Raw genomic sequence first — 22,146 nt, forward strand, 5'->3', positions numbered from 1 at the left:
CCAGTCTCTCTAATCCCGGGAAGGTTCTGGGATGCCTCCCGTTGTTGGCGAAGAATGGTGTCACCCCCGTGGACACGTGCTTCGTGTTGTTGTAGGCGAACTCAGCGAGCGGCAGGTAGTCCACCCATGTTGCCGGCTGCTGATTTGCATAGCATCTCAGGTACTGCTGCATGATGGCGTTGACTCGCTCCGCTTGTCCGTTGGTCTGCGGGTGTCTCACCGACGCTAGGTTGATCTTGACGTTTAGGAAACCCATCAGCTTCTGCCAGAAGTTCGAGATGAACTGCCGCCCCCTGTCGGACAAGATAGACCGTGGCAGACCGTGCACCCGGAAGACGTGGTCTATAAACAGTTTGGCGGTCTGTTCCGCCGTGGCCACCTTCGCGCACGGAATGAAGTGGGCCATTTTGGTGAACATGTCCACCACCACTAGCACTGCCGTCTTGCCCCTCGAGCTGGGTAAATCCGTGACAAAGTCCAGGGCCACCCTCTCCCACGGTGCACTCGGGGTTTGCAGCGGTTCGAGCAGCCCCGCCGGAGGTTTGTGCACTGACTTGGCCCTTTGGCAGGTGTCGCACCTCGCGACGTACTCCGCGACTTCCACCCTCATCTTGGGCCACCAAAAATCTCTGGCAACTAATTCTGCCGTCTTCTCCTTGCCAAAGTGCCCGGCGGTGGGTGCGTCGTGCAACTGCTGCAGTACTTTCGCGCGGAGGTCGTCTCCCGGTACGTAGAGGGCCCCTCTGCGGATGAGCAACCCGTCGCGTATCTGGAACTCATCGTCCTTCGCCGTGCCCTTGTGCACCTCCTCCATCTTGGCTTGTGCAAAGGGGTCTTCCTGCAGCGCTCGACGTACAGCTTCCAGGTCCACGGTCGCTGAAGCGCACGCCCACGCTTCCGGTGCGAAAATGTGCTTGGCCGCTGCTGGTGCCGCCTCCTCGAGGTATTGCGGCTTCCTGGACAGTGCATCTGCCATGATGTTGTTGTCGCCTGGGATGTACTCTATCCGGAAGTCGAAATCTGCAAAGAACTCCGCCCACCGTATGTGCCGCTGGTTCAGGAACCTTGCCGTGCGCCAGTACTCCAGGTTCTTATGGTCCGTGCAAACCTGCACTGTGTGTTTGGCTCCGATAAGGAAGTGCCGCCACGCCTTGAATGCTGCATGAATGGCCAGCAACTCCCTGTCCCAGATGGTGTAGTTCTGCTCTGACTTGCTGAGCTTTCGAGAGTAGAAGGCGCACGGTCTCCAGTTCCCCTGCGGGTCCTGCTGCAACAGTACAGCTCCCACGGCTCTGTCCGAGGCGTCCGTTTCAACCCTCATCGGTCTGCTGGGATTCACGTGCAGTAGCTGCTCTTCGGAGGAGAAGAGGAGCTTGAGGTTCTGAAAGGACTGCTCCGCTTGCTCCGTCCAGATGAATTTCTTCTTCTTGGAGCTGAGCGTGTCTGTAATGGCCGCTGTCTGCATCGCGAACCCCTTGATGAACTTGCGGTAAAAGTTGGCGAAACCCACAAAGCGCTGGACCTCCTTCCGGTTGCGCGGGCTCTTCCAGTCCAACACTGCTCGAACCTTGGCGCTGTCCATGGCTAGCCCCTTGTCCGACAACTTGTAGCCCAGGAAATCTACCTCCTTCCTGTCGAACTGGCACTTCTCCAGCTTGGCATACAGCCTATGCTCCTGCAGTCGCTGCAGAACTTCCTTGACGTCTCCCTCGTGGGTCTCCTCCGATTCTGAGAATATCAGGATGTCGTCCAGGAAGCAGACGCATTTCTTGTAGAGGAGACCCGCCAGTACGTGATGCATGAAGGCTTGAAAACAGTGAGAGCCATTTTGTAATCCAAAGGGCATAACTCTGTATTCATAGGTGCCCAGGGGCGTGAACATGGCCGTCTTCCACTCATCGCCCTCCCGTATGCGGATCAAGTTGTACGCCCCTCGCAGATCCAACTTTGTGAAAACGCGTCCTTTCCTCACCGTTGCCAGCAGGTCGTCTATTTTGGGCATGGGAAAGGCCGTGGGCTTGGTTCTGGAATTTAAAATTCTGAAGTCTACCACAAGTCTTTTTTGGGGCGTGTCCTTCTTCTTCACAAAGAATACAGGACTGCCCCCCACTGCCTTCGACTCCCGGATGAAACTGCGCTTCAAGTTGAGGTCTATGAACTCCCTGAGTTCCTGCATCTCGTCTTCAGACATGGAATACAGTTTCCCTGTTGGCAGCGTCGCCCCAGGCAGGAGGTCAATCTTGCAGTCATAGGGCCGGTGGGGAGGCAGCTTGTCCGCTTCTTTCTCGCAGAAAACCTCCAAAAACGCTGCATACTTGAGTGGCACTGCTTGCAGCGTTCCTAATTGTAGCTGCGGGTCATCTTCTCCCCCTTCCTGGTCAGGCAGAATGCAGTTTTCCGCACAGTAGGAGGAGCCGAAGGTCAGTTGGCGCTGGTACCACGCCAGCGCTGGACTGTGCCTGTGCAGCCAACTCATGCCCAATACTACAGGCGTGTCTGATAGGTGAGTGACATTGAAGCTGATGACTTCTCGGTGATTGCCAATTTGCATCACCATGGGAGGCGTTTGGTGCACCACTTGCCCCCCCAGCAATTCCCTGCCATCCACCGTGACCACCTGCAAAGGCAGCGTGGCCGGCAGTAGTGCTACTTTGTGCTTTTGAATGAAATCCAGTCCTATAAAGTCCGCGTTACTCCCAGAGTCAATGGTAATTGGCACTTCCATAGTGAGTCCATTGGGCAGTTGAAGCAACGCTGTAAGCTGCACCACTGGTTTGGGTGGGAGGGGGTCTGTGGGCTGCAAAATCTCTGGGGATTGCTTCACTGACTTGTCTGGCTGGACCCCAGTGCTTCTTCCTCCAGCCAGACTCTGCCGTTTCCCTGCAGTGGTTCTCCCTGGTAAGCTGGGTTTGAGACTGTTGCAGAGGCTGCAGTGTGCTTATGGAGCCTCTGGGGACACTCTTTCGCCATGTGCTGGGCACTGTCACAGATGTAGCACTTCCTGTTCCCTCTAGGAAGCTTCGCTTTGGCTGCTCCCGGTGGTAAGGCTCTGGTAGCTGACTGAGCCCTGGCACCTCCAATCTCCATCGGTTCTTCCCCCCCTCCTTGGGGGGGTGTGGATTGCGCACGCGCTGCATCTTTGGGAAAAAGGGGAGGTGCTTTCGCTGGTGTACGTCCCCAACGCCCTTCGTCTCTGTTCCATGGACGTTCTTCCAAACGCACGCCGATTTCCAGCGCCCTCTGAACCACTTGTTGAGTGGTCTTAGGTCTCTCTCCCCTTGCAATCTCATCTTTCACATTTGCATTCAATCCTTCCCAGAAAAGGTCTCTGACTGGAGCAGAATTCTTCTCCCACCCCAGCGCGTGGACTAATGCAAAAAAGCGGGCATGATACTGCCTTACACTGGCTTTGCCTTGTTTGAGACCATGTATGTCTCTTCTGGCAATATCGATGTCTATCTTTGATAAAAAACATGAATCCATCGCTTTAATGAACGCATCCGCATCTTGGAGCGCCGGATCATTATCTCTCCATAAGTTTCTCAGCCACGCTTTGGCTTCCCCATGCAAATGGGATAGGATAAACCCCACTTTTTCTCTTTCATCTCTAAAGTCCTTTTCCAGCAGATTCAGCGCAAAGAGCAAGTCTGCTCGGAAATTAGGGTACTGTGGTAAACTCCCGTCGAAATGGGATACCAGGCTGCCTCCCCTTTTCCCCAGCCCTATGCCCTCTGGTTTGGGTCCCGGTTGCCCTTGTCTAGTAAGCATGTCCAACCTGGCTTGGAGATCCTTGCAGACTGTATCCATTTCCTCTTCCCTTTTTCTGGAGGCACGCACCTCTGCGTTGAGTTGAACCACAGCATTTCGCAGGTCTGTCCATTCCTGTTCTGTAGTCATCTTGTCTGATTCTTGTGAGCTCGCAAAGCACCACTTCTCTCCCCTCGCTACGTAGACTCACGTTGCGAGGTTCTTGGTGGAAAATCTTTCGTGAGATGGAGCTTACTGTCAGGGCTGGCTCCTGGTCCCAGCTCACAGAGGACCAACGCTGGCTGGTATTTATGTACAAAAGTCTTTATTGAAGTACAGTTTCCATTTCCACACCGCAGCGCTCCAGCTCTACGTCTAGACTTTAGACCGGCGAAGCTCCATCTGAGTCCCCGCCCCCTGTACACCAGTTTAAGACTCTAGCTTTACTCCACCTCTTCTTTCTCCTCTGGGTCCTGCTGCCCTCCGGGGCCCCTGTCTCCCTGGATTCCTCTGAGGCTGACGATGACCCCCCTGACTCCTCCCGCTCTCTTCGGCGGGCTTTAGGACCTGGCTCTCTTCCCGGGCTGCCAACTGTGCCTCCCTCCTGTACATTTGAACTTGGCGCGCGCGCGCGTTTAACTTTCCTGATGACCGTTTCCTCACTCCCCGACGGAGGTGTGGTCAATCCTGACTCATGTCCTCCTGCTGGCCGTGCGCCGCCTGATCCCGATGCCTGGGACTCCTCCCCCCTACTGCACTCTGGGGGGGACGTGGGCCCTGATTTCCAACTGCTACTCTCTGAGTCCCCTCTGCCCCCTTCTTCCCGAGGTGTCCCCCTGGGCACTCCCCTTGCCCTGACCATGGGAGCTCCTTTCTGTGAATCGTCCGATTCACTGGAAAGACTCAGAGACCTCGGATCGCTGTCATCGCTGACATTTCCTTCGGACTCCTCCCCTTCACTCTCCATTTCCTCCTTATCCTGTGCCTCTGCTCCTGAACCCCTGACAGCTATGTTTTCCTTTATTTACAGGGAAACTGCAGAACTGCCCCAGTGAGCTGACAAAGGAGATCGTTGACAGGATTTTATTTTGGGAGTTGCTTATCTCAGTGGGTGTGATGCCCTAGTCTGCATTTCTTTATTTGAATAAAATCTATAGACTGGTATATGTGTGTGTTTCATTTCAGGCACAGTAGATGGCGCTGGGTGTTTTACACTTAGTTTACATAGCAATATAAGGTTTGACACAAAGTTATAAAAACATAGTAAATAGCGATACAAAGTTATACAAAACTATATTTAAAATGCTTAGACGTTTTAACTATGTTCAAAGAGATAATATACACAAAACTAACAGTTTAAAGATACAGTTACATAGCGAATGGTAAAAGGCAATAGGCATAAGAATACAGTCTGGTCTGTATATAAATTTACTTAAAGATCATTGATTTTTCTTGCAACAAGGGCCTACCCTTAAAGAAGAGACAGGAAGAGAAGGAAATGCTGGAAGGAAATAAATGGTTGCTCAGATGGTGTCAAAGGAAAATACAGACAACCTGCATTTTAGGTGCCACGAATATGTGTGCAAATACTCACACATGCACAGCACCAAACCTGGAAGTGTTTCCACCGAAAAACCTTTCAAGGGAGCATTTGCAACAGTTTGGCTCCATTTTTGAGTGAATTGCAGAACGTCAGATTTTGGGTGAAATTGTGACCACACGGCTTAGACATTTTTTTAAAAAAATGTTTTTCCACAAGTTCAGATGTCGAGGACTAATTGTTTGTCCGATGATAAAAACCCTTCTGTTTCCAACGAAAAACATTTCAGGGGCGCATTTGCAACAGTTTAGCACCATTTTTGAGTGAATTGGAGAACATCAGATTTTGGGTGAAATTGTGACCGCGCGGCTTAGGGATTTTTTTTAAGAAAATGCTTTTTCCACAACTTAAGTCATCGAGGGCAAATTGTTTGTCTGATGATAAAAACCCTTCTGTTTCCACCGAAAAACCTTTCAGGGGAGCATTTCAACAGGTTGGCATCATTTTTGAGTGAATTTCATAACATCAGATTTTTTGTGAAATTTGGACCCCACGGGTTAGGGATTTTTTCAAAAAAATATTTTCTGCAGCTTAAGCCGTTGAGGCCTGATTTCTTAGCCTAGGATAAAAACCCTTCTGTTTTCACCACCAAACCTTTCAGGGGAGCATTTTCAACAGGTTGGCACCAATTTTGAGTGAATTGCACAATGTGAGAATTTTGGTGAAATTCTGGCCCTGTGGGTTAGAGATTTTTTCAAAAAAATATTTTCCGCACCTTAAGGCTTTGAGGCCTGATTTCTTAGCCTAGGATAATAACCCTTTTGTTTTCACCGCCATACGTTTCAGGGGAGCATTTTCAACAGGTTGGCACCATTTTTGAGTGAATTGGATGATGTCAGAATTTTGACCCCGCAGGTTAGGGATTTTTTTAAAAAAAGTTTTGTCAGGGAACTGCCATCGGAGCGGGAGGCGGAGAGGAGGCTCCCGGACGATGGTGGAGAGGGTCCTAGTAGAAGGAGGGATAGCCCATCCGCTGGGGAAGGTAATCAGCGTAACACCAGGGGGAAAGGGGAGGAGATGGAGGAATCGGAGAGGTGGCTCCAGGACTCTTCGCAGGAGACCAGCGGAGAGGGTACGAGTGCTCCGTTGCCCACACCCACCTTGCACAGAAAACTTTCGCGCAGGCAACGGGGGAGGAGACTTGGCGTCAAACAGCTTCTATGCTGGAAGCGGTTTAAGAAACGCCCACTGACGGATTCTGTCAGCGACTGAGGCAGCCACGGAACTTGAGGCTGTCCTGACAGAAAGGGTTCAACCATGCAACCTAGCCAGGAGTAAAGGCAACTTACGGACGAGCAATCCCTAGAACCATCACAGCAATCCGCCAGTCCCTTACGTTGCTTGTGCGCAGCTTCGGAGGAGCGACAACATGAGCCTTACCAGGGGAGCCAGAGGTCAGGAGGAGCCAGCAGCTGGAGGGCAAAGTCTGGTAGAGAGAAACCGAGACTTGGAGCAGCATGTGGCTCTCCTAACGGCGAGGCTGGATGAAAGGCGGGCTCAGGATGCCCAGGTCAGACCCACCCCCATCGCAAGGAAAGTACCGGGGTTGGTACAGAAGTTTGGGGGGGGACCCACAAGACTATAATGCGTTCCGAACGGAAATAGAATATGCCTTGGAACTGCAGCATAATGACTTTGAGGACGATGGAGAGAGAGTAGCCTATGTGGTGGGGCATCTCCGGGGGGGCACGTGAATGGATTAGGCCCCTCATGGCAACGCAGAATACGGCTCTGAAGGACCTTAAGAAATTCTTCCAGGCCATGGATGCGATGTATTCCAGTGAAGTGGCACAAAGTGTGACTCGTCGGGAGTTGATGGGGTGCAAGCAGGGGAGCCAATCAGTTAGAGAATACTGGTCACGTTTTGCCATGCTGATCCACCGGCTCAGGTGGAGTTTGGACTCAGAACCGGTGCAAATGCTATTCGAGGAGGGGTTATCTCCTGCTATGAAGGACGAACTGTCCAGGGCCCCCCGCCCGCAGTCCATGGATCAGCTGACCAAGGCTGTGCTTGCAATTGGAGTACGACAGGATTGGAGTACGACAGGAGAAGCGCAAGGGAAAGGGGGAACGTTGCCTTGACTACAGCATTCCTGAAATACCAAAGAGGCTTTCCCAGGCTCCTGAACCAATGGAAGTGGATGGTGCTCGCGCCAGCAGGGTTTCAAAGTCCAGTAAAGGTCGCAAAAGGGAGGGAAAGGATTGGAAGATGACCAAGAAATGTTTTCTCTGCCAACGGCCAGGACACTTTGCCAGGGTCTGCCCTCAAAGGAAGGCCTGGCAAGGGATGGTGGGGGCTGCCGGTGGGGAGAAGGGAGAGCAAGAGCAGGCGCAGGGAAACGAAAGTGCCTGGCTGCCAATCCAGAGGGCCAGCAGCCAGGCCAGCAACCAATAAAAGCGCGCCAGCCTGAATGCCCCAGAGCAGCTATAGCTGTCAAAGTGGTGCTAGAACTCCCGAATGAGCACCCAGTTAAGGTTGAGGGGCTGCTGGATTCAGGCAGCTCCTGCAATTTCTTCAGCAGGGACTTTGGTCTGGAGCACCAACTCCACCTACTACCTTTGGATTTTCCCTTGCAAGTGACCACCATAGGTGGCAGGGAACTTCTGGGAGGGGAAGTGACACACCAGACCCCACCAATGCGAATGAGGGTTTCCAGACACACTGAGACCATCGCCTTTCACGTGGCCACACTGGCAGGACCTCCAATAATATTGGGAATGAGCTGGTTGGCACTGCATGACCCAGTAGTGTCATGGCATCAGCAGTCAGTCACCTTTGGGTCAACTTACTGTTTGGAGCACTGTCTGGGGGGGAAACCCCAAGAATGACTGTGGCCAGGGTGGCTGGGCTGGCAGTGGGAACGAAAGGGGAGGTGCCAACACAATATGATGACCTAAGGGAGGTCTTCAGCAAGAAAGAGACAGACAAACTACCCCCTCATCGGCCCTTTGACTGCCAAATCAACTTGCTCCCAGGGGCTCAACTACCAATGGGTAAGCTGTATGCCATGTCCGACAGGGAGATGCAGGAGTTGTGGCAGTTTATTGAAAAGAATCTGAAGAGAGGGTTCATAAGGGAATCAAAGGCGGTGGGGGGCAGTCCGGTGTTCTTTGTGGACAAGAAGGAGACTAACCAGCCCAGATTGGTCGTAAACTATAGGGCGTTAAACATGATTTCAGAACCAGTGACCTTCCCGATGCCAAGGATTGATGACATTTTAACACAGGTGAGGCAGGGAAAAATCTTTACTAAGCTGGATCTCAGGGGAGCGTACAATCTGATTAGAATACGGGAGGGGGACGAATGGAAAACCACCATGTTCACCCCCCTGGGGGCGTTTGAGTACTTGGTCATGCCATTTGGATTACAGTCAGGCTCCGCCTGCTTTCAAGCTTTCATGCACCACGTGTTGGGGCCCCTGCTGTACAAGAACTGCGTGGCCTTTTTGGACGACGTCTTAATCTACATGAGGAGCAACATGTCAGAGACGTCAGGGAGGTGCTAAAAAGACTGCATAAGCACCAGTTGTGGGTCAAGCTGGAAAAATGCCAATTCCACGCCAGACAAGTCGAATTTCTGGGGTACAGGTTGTCTGACAAGGGCCTAGCTATGGACCCGAGCAAGGTGCAAGCGGTGTTGGAGTGGAAGGCACCCAAGACCCGGAAGGACGTGCAGAGATTCCTAGGGTTCAGCAACTTCTACAGGAAGTTCATAAAGAACTTTGCCCACTTGACGGCGCCCATCACAGATTGTCTCAGCAGCAAGAAGAAGTTCGCTTGGACAGAAAGTGCCCAGCAATCCTTTGAAAGACTGAAGGCGTTTGCTTCGGAGGAGCAGCTCCTGCATGTTGATCTGAAGAAGCCCATGAGGTGGGAAACCGACGCGTCCGACCGAGCCATTGGGGCGGTTCTTCTTTTGCAGGCGGGAGCCGAAGGGGGCTGGAGACCGTGTGCCTTTTTCTCGAGGAAACTGAGCAAATCGGAGCAGAACTATACCGTGTATGACCGCGAACTGCTTGCGATCTATGCGGCGTTTTGATGATGGAGACATCTGTTAATAGGGGCGCAACACAAGATTCATGTCTGCACTGATCACAAGAACCTAGAATACTGGAGGACCGCGCGAGTACTCAACCAGAGGCAGATTCGATGGGCACAGGAGTTCTCCAAGTTTTCTTTCGAGATCCGATATGTACCGGGAGAAGAAAACGTAAGGGCAGATGCGCTCTCCCGTAAGCCGGAGTACATGGAAGCAGAAGGACCGCCGGAGATACGACACGTGATCCCCGAGGACCGATGGGTGTGGGGGGGAGCGTTGGTTGGGAAACGGGAACTGGGGGAGAAATGACGAGTTCGCTCAAACTAAAATCAGAGAACTCCGAGATGGGAGGGAGAGCCAGGGAGGGTTTGAGGAAAAGGAAGGGCTGTTGTACTACAAGGGGGCGCTGTATGTACCAGAGGGGACCCTGAGGGGAAGGGGACTCAAGCAACTCCACGACAACCCCACGGCGGGCCACTTCGGGCAACACAAATCTATGCTACTTGTCACTAGGCATTTTTGGTGGCCAAGGGTAAGGGAAGATGTACGAGAATATGTACGGGGGTGCGACCGCTGCCAAAGGGCCAAGGGGGAGAGGGCGGCTCCCGCAGGGTTACTGGAACCCTTACCCACGCCGGGAAGACCCTGGGAGGTGGTGTCCATTAATTTTATGACAGATTTACCCAAGCCGAGGGGAAAAACAGCAGTCATGGTAGTAGTCGATCTACTGACCAATATGTGCCATTTCATCGCTTGCTCACATGCGGTGTCGGCAGAGGAAACAGCCAGGTTGTTTGTGGAGCACATCTTCAGGCTGCATGGGGCTCCCTCGAGAGTCATCTCAGATCGCGGGAAACAATTTACTTCCCGGTTCTGGAGGAAGCTCATGAGCTTGTTACAGGTAGAGGTGGGATTCTCAACGGCGCGACACCCGGAAACCAACGGGCACGCAGAAAGAGCAAACGGGATACTCCAGCAATACCTACGCTGCTACGTCGGCGAGAGACAGAACGATTGGGTAGAGAACTTAGCACTGGCTGAGTTTGCGTACAACAACGCTGAACATGTATCCACGGGAATGAGCCCGTTCATGGCCAATTATGGGTGTCACCCCAGGGCCTTCCCGGGGAGGGGGGAGGAAGGATGGAGTGTACCTGCGGCAGAGCAGTTTGTGGAAGAAATGGAGGCCTTGCACCAACAACTGAGGTGGAACTTGGAGCGGGCCAAGGAAGTTTACAAGAGGCAAGCCGACAAACACCGTCGGGAGGGAGAAACCATACGGGTGGGGGACCGGGTGTGGTTGTCAACCCAGGGGTCACCCCTAAAGGGAGGGTGCAAGAAGTTGCAACCAAGGAGGCTGGGTCCATTTGAGGTAACACAGCAGGTGAACCCGGTGGCATTCAAGCTAAAACTGCCTAACAGCATGAAGATACATCCGGTTTTCCATAGGTCCCTACTCTCACCGTACAGGGAGGAAGAGGCACCACCCACCCGCAGGTAGAGGAGAGGGAACACCATAACCAAGCTACGGAAGTACTCGATTCAAGGTGGCGAGGGCGCCAGGTGAAGTACTTGGTAGCTTGGGAAGGAGAACCCGAGTCAGAAAAAACGTGGGTCCCTGCTGAGGCTGTCACGGACGGGTATCTAGTGGAAGATTTCCACAACCGGTATCCAAGGAAACCAAAACCACTAGTGAGATTCTGGGAGGAAGAGTTTGGCACTACAGACGACGAAGAGGACTTCGTGGGTTTTCCTGCCTCCGAAGAGGAGGGAGGGGAGGTGTCCGAGGAAGAAGAAGCAAGCTGGGAGACTCACCCCACGGGAAGGTATCGGGGGGGGAGAGCGGGTTTTGAATCCTCGGAGGATGACGACAGCTCCTTCAGGGGATTCCCCGCATCGTCGTTCGAGGGTAGGGACGAGGGTACGTCAGAAGGTCCGGCCGGGGGTGGAGGGGTCCTGGAGGGGAGGTGGATGTCAGGGAACTGCCATCGGAGCGGGAGGCGGAGAGGAGGCTCCCGGACAATGGTGGAGAGGGTCCTAGTAGAAGAAGGGATAGCCCATCCGCTGGGGAAGGTAATCAGCGTAACACCAGGGGGAAAGGGGAGGAGATGGAGGAATCGGAGAGGTGGCTCCAGGACTCTTCGCAGGAGACCAGCAGAGAGGGTACGAGTGCTCCGTTGCCCACACCCACCTTGCACAGAAAACTTTCGCGCAGGCAACAGGGGAAGAGACTTGGCGTCAAACAGCTTCTATGCTGGAAGCGGTTTAAGAAACGCCCACTGACGGATTCTGCCAGCGACTGAGGCAACCACGGAACTTGAGGCTGTCCTGACAGAAAGGGTTCAACCATGCAACCTAGCCAGGAGTAAAGGCAACTTACGCACGAGCAATCCCTAGAACCATCACAAGTTTTCCGCACCTTAAGGTGTCAAGGCCTGATTTCTTAGCCTTAAAAACCCTTCTGTTTTCACCGCCAAACCCACATTCTCAAACACAAATGTCATTGTAGAATGATTAGCTTTATGTCTTGCCCATCCACCTTCCCCCACTCCATAAGCACCTCTACAACATTCCAAACCAAACTATGACAAGCTCAGGGATGAGGAAGCACAGCTGATGGAGATATTTAGTGATCTCAACTGAATTTACCTCACCAGATTGTTATCCCCAAGATGGATGACCAGAATATCAGGGTTAGGGTTAGGGCAGGGGATAGGTGGATGTTCAGGGTTAGAGTTAGTGCCTGGATTTTTTTTTTTTCATGCTTTTTAAGCTTCTAATGATATTGCTTCATTTTTATGAGACTGGATAATTCCAAAAAGTAAGCAAACTACCTGAAACGTAGCAAAACTAAGAGAAATGCGAAAACCAAAAGTGAGATACCAGAAACCCAACAAGGAAGGAATGAAAAATGAAAATTGCCAGATAGAGACTTCAATCAAATCATTACCAAATTCACTAGAATCCCAAAACCAATTGAAAAGAAGTAGAAATGTGAGAAGCAGAAGAAATACCACCAGAAACCCCCAACAAGAGGGGAAAAGTAAATTGCGCAGAAACCCCAAAGCCAGTTAAACCTTAGTTTTGCATGGTGTGGGGGTGATTTCACTTTTCCCTGAGATGTTTACTGCGCGGCTTTCTTGTGGTTCTGTTCAATTGGTTTTCTCATCTTTGGTGGATGTGGTTTGTTTCTGTTGTTTCTGGTTCGTTTTTGGGATTATGTTGAATTTGTTTCTTTTGGGGTTGTTTTCGTTTCATGGATTCTTTTATATAAGTAACGACTGTGAAATATACTTGGAGTCCTGTATGTATTTCATGCTCTTTATTGCCCACCCAAACCTCAGGCTTTTATATACATTATTTACACAATGAGTCCCGTCTGACTGGCTAACTCTGCTTCCCTCCTGGAGCCTGATTGGCCGGGAGGAAAAGACCAATCAGTTGTTGCATTCTAGGATCCTACTTGCCTATTTTTCTAGGATCCAAGGTTAGTACATAACAGATTGGGTGCTGGATTTATGGTGAGTTTGCTTCATTTCTAGGTTTTTTGGGTTTTGCACCTTTCAGTATATTAATTTTTATGAGATCTGATAATCCCAAGAAAAAAAGGAAAACCACCAGAAATGAAGCAAAACCACCAGAAATGTCTAATCACCATTCCAGCAATGAAGTCAACCACTGAAAACACAAAAACCTATTGAAAAGAAGCAGAAGAAACATGTAAAAGCAACATCAATGGAAACTGACAAAGAAGCCAACCAACCCCAAACAAAGCAGATTCACCAGAAACCCAAGCATTCAAAAGTATTACCACCAGAATGCAAAAACAAGAAAACTTCTCAAAAAAAGCAATAAAGCAAAAGTCCAAAAGACAAATGAAACCCATTGGAAGAGAAATGAAGCCAGCTGCAAAGCACATTCACCAGAAACCCAAGACTAAGTGAAAACTAGTATGCTATGTTGGTTAATTTCTGTTGCTTGAAGTGCTTTTGGACTCTGTGATAGGAATTTTATGGTCTTAGATATATGGTAATGTTCATAACTGCACATACATAGATCAAGACAGGAAGACCAACCTGGAACCATTTTGATTCCTAAACTGACCAAATGTTTTCTCTGCAAGGTCAAACTGGAAAAGTCTCCCCATTGCCATAAATTGCATGCTTGTTGAGTTTCTGGTTTTGCTTTTTAAAAATTGGTTTCCAGTTTCTTGTGGCATTGCTTTGTTATTGGTGGCTTTACTGCTTCTTTTTTGTTTTCTGCTGATTTGTTTAATTTGGGGTGGTTTTGCTTGATTTTTGCATCTAATTGTTTTGCTTCTTTTACTTTGAATGGTTCTGCAGTTTTGGGTGAGATTGTTTCTTTTCCATTGATTTGGCTTGGTTTTCATTAGTTTTTGTGCTTCTGGTGGTATTTCTTCCATTTTATGACCAAACACCAGAACACCAGAACTCAAACACCAGAAACACAGAAACAAATCACAAACAAAACACCAGAAACACAGAAACAAATAACAAAGAAGCAGAGCTACCAGAAACCCAAAGAAATACAAACCCATGGAAAGGCAAAATCATTGAGAACTGGCAAAAAAGCAAATTAATCAGAAATCCAAACAACCTATGAAGATGATGCAAATACCAAAAGAAACACAAAAGCCGATTAAAAAACCGCTAAATGAAGCAACACCACAAGAAACAAAGAAAGCATCATGACCTACAAAATGAAGCAATAACACAAAACAACACAAAAAGAAGCAGTGTTTAGGATTAGGGTTGGGTAAAGGTTAGGGTTACAGTGAGAGTTGGGTTTGAGTTGGGTTTGAGTTGGATTAGGGTTAGGAGTTAGAGTTAGAGTTGGGTTTGAGTTATGGTAAGAGAAGAACAGCAGCAGGAGAAGGGTTAGGGTTAAATTAGGTTTAGGTTTAGACTGAGGCTTAGGTTTGGGTTAAGGTGAGGGTGAGGGTTAGGTTTGAGTTAGGGTGAGCATTAAGGTTAAGGTTTGGTATTGGGTTGGATTTGAGTTAGGCTAAGAGAAGATGGATGTGTATACCTATGAAGAGATCCAAGATTTAGAACCTCAAAGCCAAAGTGAGAGCATTTGGGTCAAAATTAAGGGAGAGAAGAATAACAGTGACCTCATTGTGGGAGTTTACTATAGATCCCCAAGCCAAACGGAGGACATAGATGATGCCTTCCTGGAACAGATGGCCAAGCATGCAAAAGGAAGGGAGAAGAGCATAAGGTCAAACAGATTCCTCACTGGCCTTGCAGACAACTTCATTGTCCAGAAAGTGGGAGAAGCAACAAGAGGAACAGCCATTTTAGATCTGGTCCTAATCAATGTTGATGACCTGGTTAGTGGGATAGAAGTGGAAGGATCATTAGGCGCGAGTGATCATGCTCTTCTGAAGTTTACTATACAGCGGAAAGGAGCAGCCAAGTATACTAGGACTCAATTTCTTGACTTTAAGAAAGCCGACTTCATAAAACTTAGGGAAGTGCTGGGTGAGATCCCATGGACAGTAATACTAAAAGGAAAGGGAGTTCATGATGGCTGGGAGTTTGTTAAGAGGGAGATAGTAAAAGCACAACTTCAGGCAATACCAATGAGACAGAAACATGGAAGGTGCCTAAAGAAGCCAGGGTGGCTATCTAAAGAACTTTTAACTGAGTTAAGATTAAAAAAGGATGTGTACAAAAAATGGAAAAGGGGGGAAACCACCAAAGAGGAATTCAAACAAATAGACAGCACATGTAGACACAAAGTCAGAAAAGCTAAAGCACAGAATGAACTCAGGCTTGCTAGAGAGGTTAAAAGCAACAAAAAAGGCTTCTATGGGTATGTTCGTAGCAAAAGGAAGAACAAAGAAACAGTGGGGTCACTCAGAGGAGAAGATGGTGAAATGCAAGCAGGGGACACAGAAAGGGCTGAACTCCTCAATGCCTTCTTTGCCTCAGTCTTCTCCGATAAAGAAAACAATGCCCGACCTGTAGAATTTGGAGCAAATGATTCAGCAGAGAAAACACAGCCCAGAATAACTAAGGAGGTAGTACAAGAATACTTGGCTAATTTAGATGTATTCAAGTCTCCAGGGCCAGATGAACTGCATCCAAGAGTATTAAAAGAACTGGTAGATGTGATCTCAGAACCACTGGCAGTCATCTTTGAGAATTCCTGGAGAACAGGCGAAGTCCCGGCAGACTGGAGGAGGGCAAATGTTGTCCCTATTTTCAAAAAGGGGAAAAGAGAGGACCCAAATAATTACCGCCCAGTCAGTCTGACATCAATACCAGGGAAGATTCTGGAGCAGATCATTAAGCAAACAGTCTGTGAGCACCTAGAAAGGAATGCTGTGATCACCAATAGTCAGCATGGATTTCTGAAAAATAAGTCATGTCAGACTAACCTGATCTCATTTTTTGACAGAATTACAAGCCTGGTAGATGAAGGGAACGCAGTGGATGTAGCCTACCTTTATTTCAGCAGGGCATTTGACAAGGTGCCCCATGATATTCTTGTAAAGAAGCTGGTAAAATGAGGTCTTGACTATGCTACCACTCAGTGGATTTGTAACTGGCTGACTGACCGGACCCAAAGGGTGCTCATCAATGGTTCCTCTTCATCCTGGAGAAGAGTGACTAGTGGGGTGCCACAGGGTTCTGTCTTGGGCCCAGTCTTATTCAACATCTTTATCAACGATTTAGATGATGGACTCAAGAGCATCCTGATCAAATTTGCAGATGACACCAAACTGGGAGGGGTGGCTAACACCCCAAAGGACAGGATCACACTTCAAAACGACCTTGACAGATTAGAGAACTGGGCCAAAACAAACAAGAAGAATTTTAACAGGGAGAAATGTAAAGTATTGCACTTGGGCAAAAAAAATGAGAGGCACAAATACAAGATGGGTGACACCTGGCTTAAGAGCAGTACATGTGAAAAGGATCTAGGAGTCTTGGTTGACCACAAGCTTGACATGAGCCAACAGTGTGACGCGGCAGCTAAAAAAGCCAATGCAATTCTGGGCTGCATCAATAGGAGTATAGCATCTAGATCAAGGGAAGTAATAGTGCCACTGTATTCTGCTCTGGTCAGACCTCACCTGGGGTACTGTGTCCAGTTCTGGGCACCACAGTTCAAGAAGGACACTGAAAACTGGAACGTGTCCAGAGGCGGGCAACCAAAATGGCCAAAGGCCTGGAAACGATGCCTTATGAGGAACGGCTAAGGGAGCTGGGCATGTTTAGCCTGGAGAAGAGGAGGTTAAGGGGTGATATGATAGCCATGTTCAAATATATAAAAGGATGTCACATAGAGGAGGGAGAAAGGTTGTTTTCTGCTGCTCCAGAGAAGCGGACACGGAGCAATGGATACAAACTACAAGAAAGAAGATTCCATCTAAACATTAGGAAGAACTTCCTGACAGTAAGAGCTGTTCGACTGTGGAATTTGCTGCCAAGGAGTGTGGTGGAGTCTTCTTCTTTGGAGGTCTTTAAGCAGAAGCTTGACAACCATATGTCAGGAGTGCTCTGATGGTGTTTCCTGCTTGGCAGGGGGTTGGACTCGATGGCCCTTGTGGTCTCTTCCAACTCTATGATTCTATGATTCTAAGAACAGCAGCAGGAGCAATATAATTTGATTATTTATACTCCACCCAAGTCACTTGTGGCCACTTTCAATAAAAGGTAAAAACATGAGCGCACTTTAAGTGAATGCTCATGAAGGTAGAAACTCTCAATTCCCATAGAATTCCCAAAGACGACTTGGGAATTGTAGCTCTGAGCTTCTTTGCAGAGGGTTGGACTAGATGACCCTTGGGTTCCCTTCCATCTCTACCATTCTAGGATGCTCCCTGTCTTTCTCTCACACACACTTCATGGCAGGCTCACCTTTTTCTGCACTCCTAGCTCGGAAGGGCGGAAGAGGCTGTGCTGCCGCCATGTTGGGCGAGGGCACGGGTACCGGAAGAAGGTGCCGCCGGAGGAGAGGCATGAGCACAGGAAGGGGAGGGAAACGGGCGGAAGAGGCTGTGCTGCTGCCATGTTGGGCGAGGGCAGAGGTACCAGAAGAAGGTGCCTCCGGAAGCGAGGCAAGAGGACAGGAAGAGGAGGAAAATGGGCGGAAGAGGCTGTGCTGCCGCCATGATGGGCGAGGGTAGGATTACCGGAAGGAGGTGCCAGCGGAGGAGAGGCAAGGGGCCAGGAAGAGGAGGGGAAAGAGGCGCTGCGACGTTGGGCCAGCAGAGACGTGCCGAGCCAGGCTGGCTCTCTCTCTCTCCCCAAGGGGCAGCACTGCCCCCCGCCCCGCCCTCACCTGCCCCCCCAGTGGCCTTCCTCTCGTGCCCCTTGGCGGAGGGATGGTGCGGGTGGGCCGCGGAAGTTTATATACAAGAATATACATACCTAGATATAGGTGTGCGTTTGTAAATAGATATAAATAAAATGGATATATGCATATGCATATATATGCAGTGCTTCTTTTCTAAAAATAATGTTTGGGGGTACTCTCATTTTGACTCAAGAAAATCACCATTTTATATTTCTAACCGGGAAAAATAAATACAGTAAATGGACAAAAGTACATTCACAAAATGGTTAGGGGTATGCATTCCCCTGCGTCCCCCCAGAAAAAAGCACTGTATATGTTCTGCCAAGGGCAGGGTTATTTCTGGATCTGGAGCCACTAAGCACGCCAGTGGATGAAGAATAAGCAATGCTTTATTTGCATAAGGTTAACAGATAGCAGCAGGCATACAAAACACAAATTACAGCATACCAGAGAGGAATCATATATATATAATTGATATATGTGTGTCAGTGCATATACAAGTCAAACCTCAGTTCCCAAATGGCTCTGTTTTGGAATGTTTCGGCTCCAGAATGCTGAAAACCTAGAAGTGAATGCTCCAGTTTTTGGAAGCCAAACTTCCAACGCAGCCTCTGCTTGAGAGCAAGAAGCTCTTGCAGCCAATTGAAAGCCATGTTGTCTAATGTTTTGGAAGCCGAACAGGCTTCTGGAATGGATTATGTTCGACAACCAAGGTTTGAGTGTGTGTGTGTGTACATAAAATGGATTTGTGGATGTATGTATGTGTATCTATATATATGCATGGATATATGTATATAAATAAAATGGATGTATGGATGTGTGTGTGTATGCATATATATATATATATATATATATATATATATGGATATGTGTATGGCTATGTGTGTGTGTCCATAGATAGATAATTTATATTGATCAACCATCTTCAGATGAAGGGCACTCTATATACAATGTATAGAGTGTCACAACAAGCCATTTGGAAAGCTCTGGTGTAAAAAAATATATATATAATATGATATACTGTATGTTCTACGGTGATGCCTCCTGCAGTCCACAAAATGAATAAATATTACCCTTGGGATGGCATCTTGCTGGCTGTGCCTCAGCACAGGCTACTTCATCTATGTCGCCGGCACCCACTCAGGTCCTGCCACGTGAGTCCCTTTGTTGGGTGGGCAGGCAGGGACACACACGTGTGTGTGTTTCATGAAGGGAAAACAACCCATTATTATTACTATTACCATCATCATTTACTATTTATTATTTACGGAAATATTGGGGCAGATTATTATCATTTACCATTTATTATTTACAAAAATATGGGAGCCACCACCACTCTGTTGTCTCACCCATCTTTCAGCACTGATATTTCCTGCCTCTGACCCAGATTTGGCTTTCATCGGGTGGCCAATATGATGAGAATTATTGAATATTAATAATATTGGCCGACCCTATAATAGGCCTGCTGCCAAGTGGGTTGGAGCCTTGGCTCTAGCGCTACATTTCCCTTCCAGCTGCATGGGTTGGACGCCAACTGCCTGAACATCTAGTCCCAGATGGAGAAGAAGAGGGAGCTGATCTGCAGCCGTGCCAGCAACTTCTTGTTCGCCGAGGAGGCCACTTTCAACAGCACCAAGGACTTCCAGGTGCCTTTATGTTCCTGTCCCAATCAGAGGAGGCAGAGGAGTGCTGCTGCTGCCAGGAATTTGACAGCCATGGTGGTGGGTTTTGCCCCGCCCTAACTTCAGGGTTCAACATTCGCCAGGTGCATTTTGCCACAGGTGTGGGGCCAACTGCAACTGCATGGAGATCTCTGGGTGCCAGGTTGGCAATGGACATGTCCATCTGGCTGGGCCCTCCAACTTCATTAAGCAGAAGAGCTTATTTCAAAAAACGTAGAATGATAGAGTTGGACGGGAGCGTGGCGGTCATTAGTCCAACCCCCTACAAGGCATGCATCTCAGTTCAAGCATCCAGGACAGACAGCCATCAAAGCCCTGCTTCAAAACCTTCAAGGAAGGAGAAGCTTCCTATTGCCTTGGTCTCTCCCCGTTTTCTCCAAGGAGTCCATGGTTCGCTCCGCCCATTGTTCCCTGCAACAACCCTGTGAGGTAGGCTTAGAGGATAACGCAGGTTGAAGGGATCCTTTGGCGACGGGTTTCTATCTGCCTTGCTCCCTCCTTCCAGATTGTCCTTGAGGGCGGCTTCAGGAAGGATCCCCAAAGCAGCATAGCTCTGGATGACCTGATCCTGTCTCCCGGTTGCATCCAACAAAGCAGTGAGGCAAAAAGGAGTAGAAATAAGGCTCTAGTTCTCTTTATAACAGTTCTTTCTTCAAAAATATTTTACATGGGTCGTATATGTGTGTGTACCCATGTATGTGTGAGTGAGTTTCTCTCTGTGTTTGTCTTGTGAACCGCCCTATGGGAATGGGAGAATGGGAAGGGACACTTGAGTGTCATCCAACCCAATTTTTTTGGCTGGAACCCAAAACCCACAGATGAGGAGTCTCATGGGATGGAGCCATCCTCCCATATGTATTCCTCCCACCAGTCCCAGACATTGACACCTCCTTCCCTCCTCATCTAGGCTTGTTCTCTGTTACCCCCAGCAAGCCATACACACCCCGGCACCTGCAAGGGTGGCCAGTTTGCCTGCGACGATGACAGCATGCACTGCATCAGCAGAGAGCAAATGTGCGACTTCGAACCTGACTGCCATGACGGCACAGAGGAGAGCCAGTGTGGTGAGCATCTGCAGGGAATTTGAGGCCTGCCATATGCCTTTGTGGAACTGGCCGCCATAGGAGACAGGAAAGTGTTTTCTCCTCGTGTATTTTGTCATGCCAGAAATAGGGTAGCCATGTTACATGGAAACCAAATTCCTGCTGGGTCTGAGCCCACCCAGGGGCAGCACCCTGTGCAGCACTAAAATCCAGCCCCCTCTGCTTTGAGCATGTCCTGCTTTACAACGTCACGGAATGATAGCATTGTAGAGCTGGAGGGCACACCCTGGGTCATCTACCCTGCAGATGGGCACTGGGAGGAAAGGAACGGCTCCAGATACCATCAGCCCTTGTCCTTTACTAGGAGCCGGCCCCACCGGGTGGGTGTGGCGGGGTGGCGCCTTGGAACAAGGTCTGCTTGATGACCACACCCTGGGTATGCCAGAGGGTGAGTGGCGCCTTGCGGCAGGTTGGACTGGATGACCCCCGGGGTTTCCAATCCAGAAGAAGATCCAACTGGAACACATCTCTTCCCTTGTCCAGGGCACTACATGGTTGCTGACACCAGCACTGGCTTTCTAGCTGCAGTTCAAGCAGTGGCATTGTCCAGAAGCACAGCGTTCAGACTTCAATCAGCGTCCAATGACATTGCGTATTCTGTAAAGCTCACGCCAGAGGAAGCGTGTGGGCACAAGATTTATTAGCACATTTTGCTTGCAATAAATCTCTTTTAGCTGTAAGTGGTTATGGATTTGGGGTTAGGCGTTAAGGGTTAGGGGTATGCGATCAGGTGTAAGTGGTAAGGGTTTATTGGTAAGGAATTGGGGTAAGTGATTATGGGTTTGGTGTAAGTGTATAGGGAATAGGGATTAGCTGTAAGGGGTTAAAGCAAGGGGTAAGTGGTTAGGAATTAGGGAATAGGAATGAAGGGAAAATGGTTAGAGATAAGTGGTTAGGCATAATGGATTAAGGGTATGTAACCACATTTAGGGGTTGGGGTTGGGGTAAGAGCTTAGGCATTAGGAGTAAGTGATTAGGGGAAGGGGCAAGTGATTAGTTAGGGTTAGGGTTAGGGCTAGGGCTAGGGTTAGGAGGTTAGGGGGTTAGGGTTAGAGGGTTAGGGTTAGAGGGTAAGGGTTAGGGTGAGGGGTTAGGGTTGGGTTTGGGGTTAGGGGTTAGGGGTAGGGTTAGCGTTAGCGTCAGGGTTAGGTTAAGGACTAGGGTTAGGGTTAGGGGGGTTAGGGTTAGCGGTTAGCGGTTAGGTGTCAGGGTTAGGGTTGGGTTGGGTTAGGGTTAGGGTTAGGGTTAGGGTTAGGGTTAGGGCACTAAATGGTTGCCGACATCAGCACTAGCTTTCTGGCGGCAGGTCAAGCAGTGGCATTCATTGTCCAGAAGCACAGCGTTCAGACTTCAATCAGCGTCCAATGACATTGCGTATTCTGTAAAGCTCACGCCAGAGGAAGCGTGTGGGCACAAGATTTATTAGCACACTTTGCTTGCAATAAATCTCTCTTAGCTGTAAGTGGTTATGGATTTGGGGTTAGGCGTTAAGGGTTAGGGGTATGGGATCAGGGGTAAGTGGTAAGAGTTTATGGGTAAGGAATTGGGGTAAGTGATTAAGGTTAGAGTTAGGGTTAGGGGTTGTGGTTGGGGTTAGGGTTAGGGGCAAGGGTTAGGGTTAGGGTTAGGGGCTAGGGTTCAGGT

At 49.2% G+C, this 22,146-nt stretch overlaps 1 protein-coding gene across 4 annotated transcripts; it reads left to right on the forward strand.

Annotated features, from left to right (window-relative positions):
* Positions 1-18,913: 18,913 nt before the first annotated feature.
* On the forward strand, positions 18,914-21,182 carry LOC310681232 (uncharacterized protein). Of its 4 annotated transcripts, XM_083448862.1 has the most exons (3): positions 18,914-19,363; positions 20,307-20,463; positions 20,986-21,182. In XM_083448862.1, the coding sequence occupies exons 1-3, from the start codon at positions 19,274-19,276 to the stop codon at positions 21,144-21,146; spliced, it is 408 nt and encodes a 135-aa protein (XP_083304988.1). In that variant the 5' UTR covers positions 18,914-19,273; the 3' UTR covers positions 21,147-21,182. The 4 variants fall into 4 exon arrangements, 1 of the variants encoding a protein (XP_083304988.1); XR_014513147.1 differs by having other exon boundaries at positions 18,914-19,995; positions 20,307-21,182; XR_014513148.1 differs by having other exon boundaries at positions 18,914-19,828; positions 20,307-21,182.
* Positions 21,183-22,146: the final 964 nt, after the last annotated feature.

Source organism: Podarcis tiliguerta (assembly GCF_965153285.1).
Source record: "Podarcis tiliguerta genome assembly, chromosome: 7".
Lineage (NCBI taxonomy): Eukaryota > Metazoa > Chordata > Lepidosauria > Squamata > Lacertidae > Podarcis > Podarcis tiliguerta.

Coding starts and splice junctions, on each gene's coding strand:
- LOC310681232 (XM_083448862.1), top strand. CDS start 19,274: ATGGAGAAGAAGAGGGAGCTGATCTGCAGCCGTGCCAGCAACTTCTTG. Junction 19,364..20,306: donor ACAGCACCAAGGACTTCCAG/GTGCCTTTATGT, acceptor CTCCTCATCTAG/GCTTGTTCTCTGTTACCCCC. Junction 20,464..20,985: donor CACAGAGGAGAGCCAGTGTG/GTGAGCATCTGC, acceptor TCCCTTGTCCAG/GGCACTACATGGTTGCTGAC.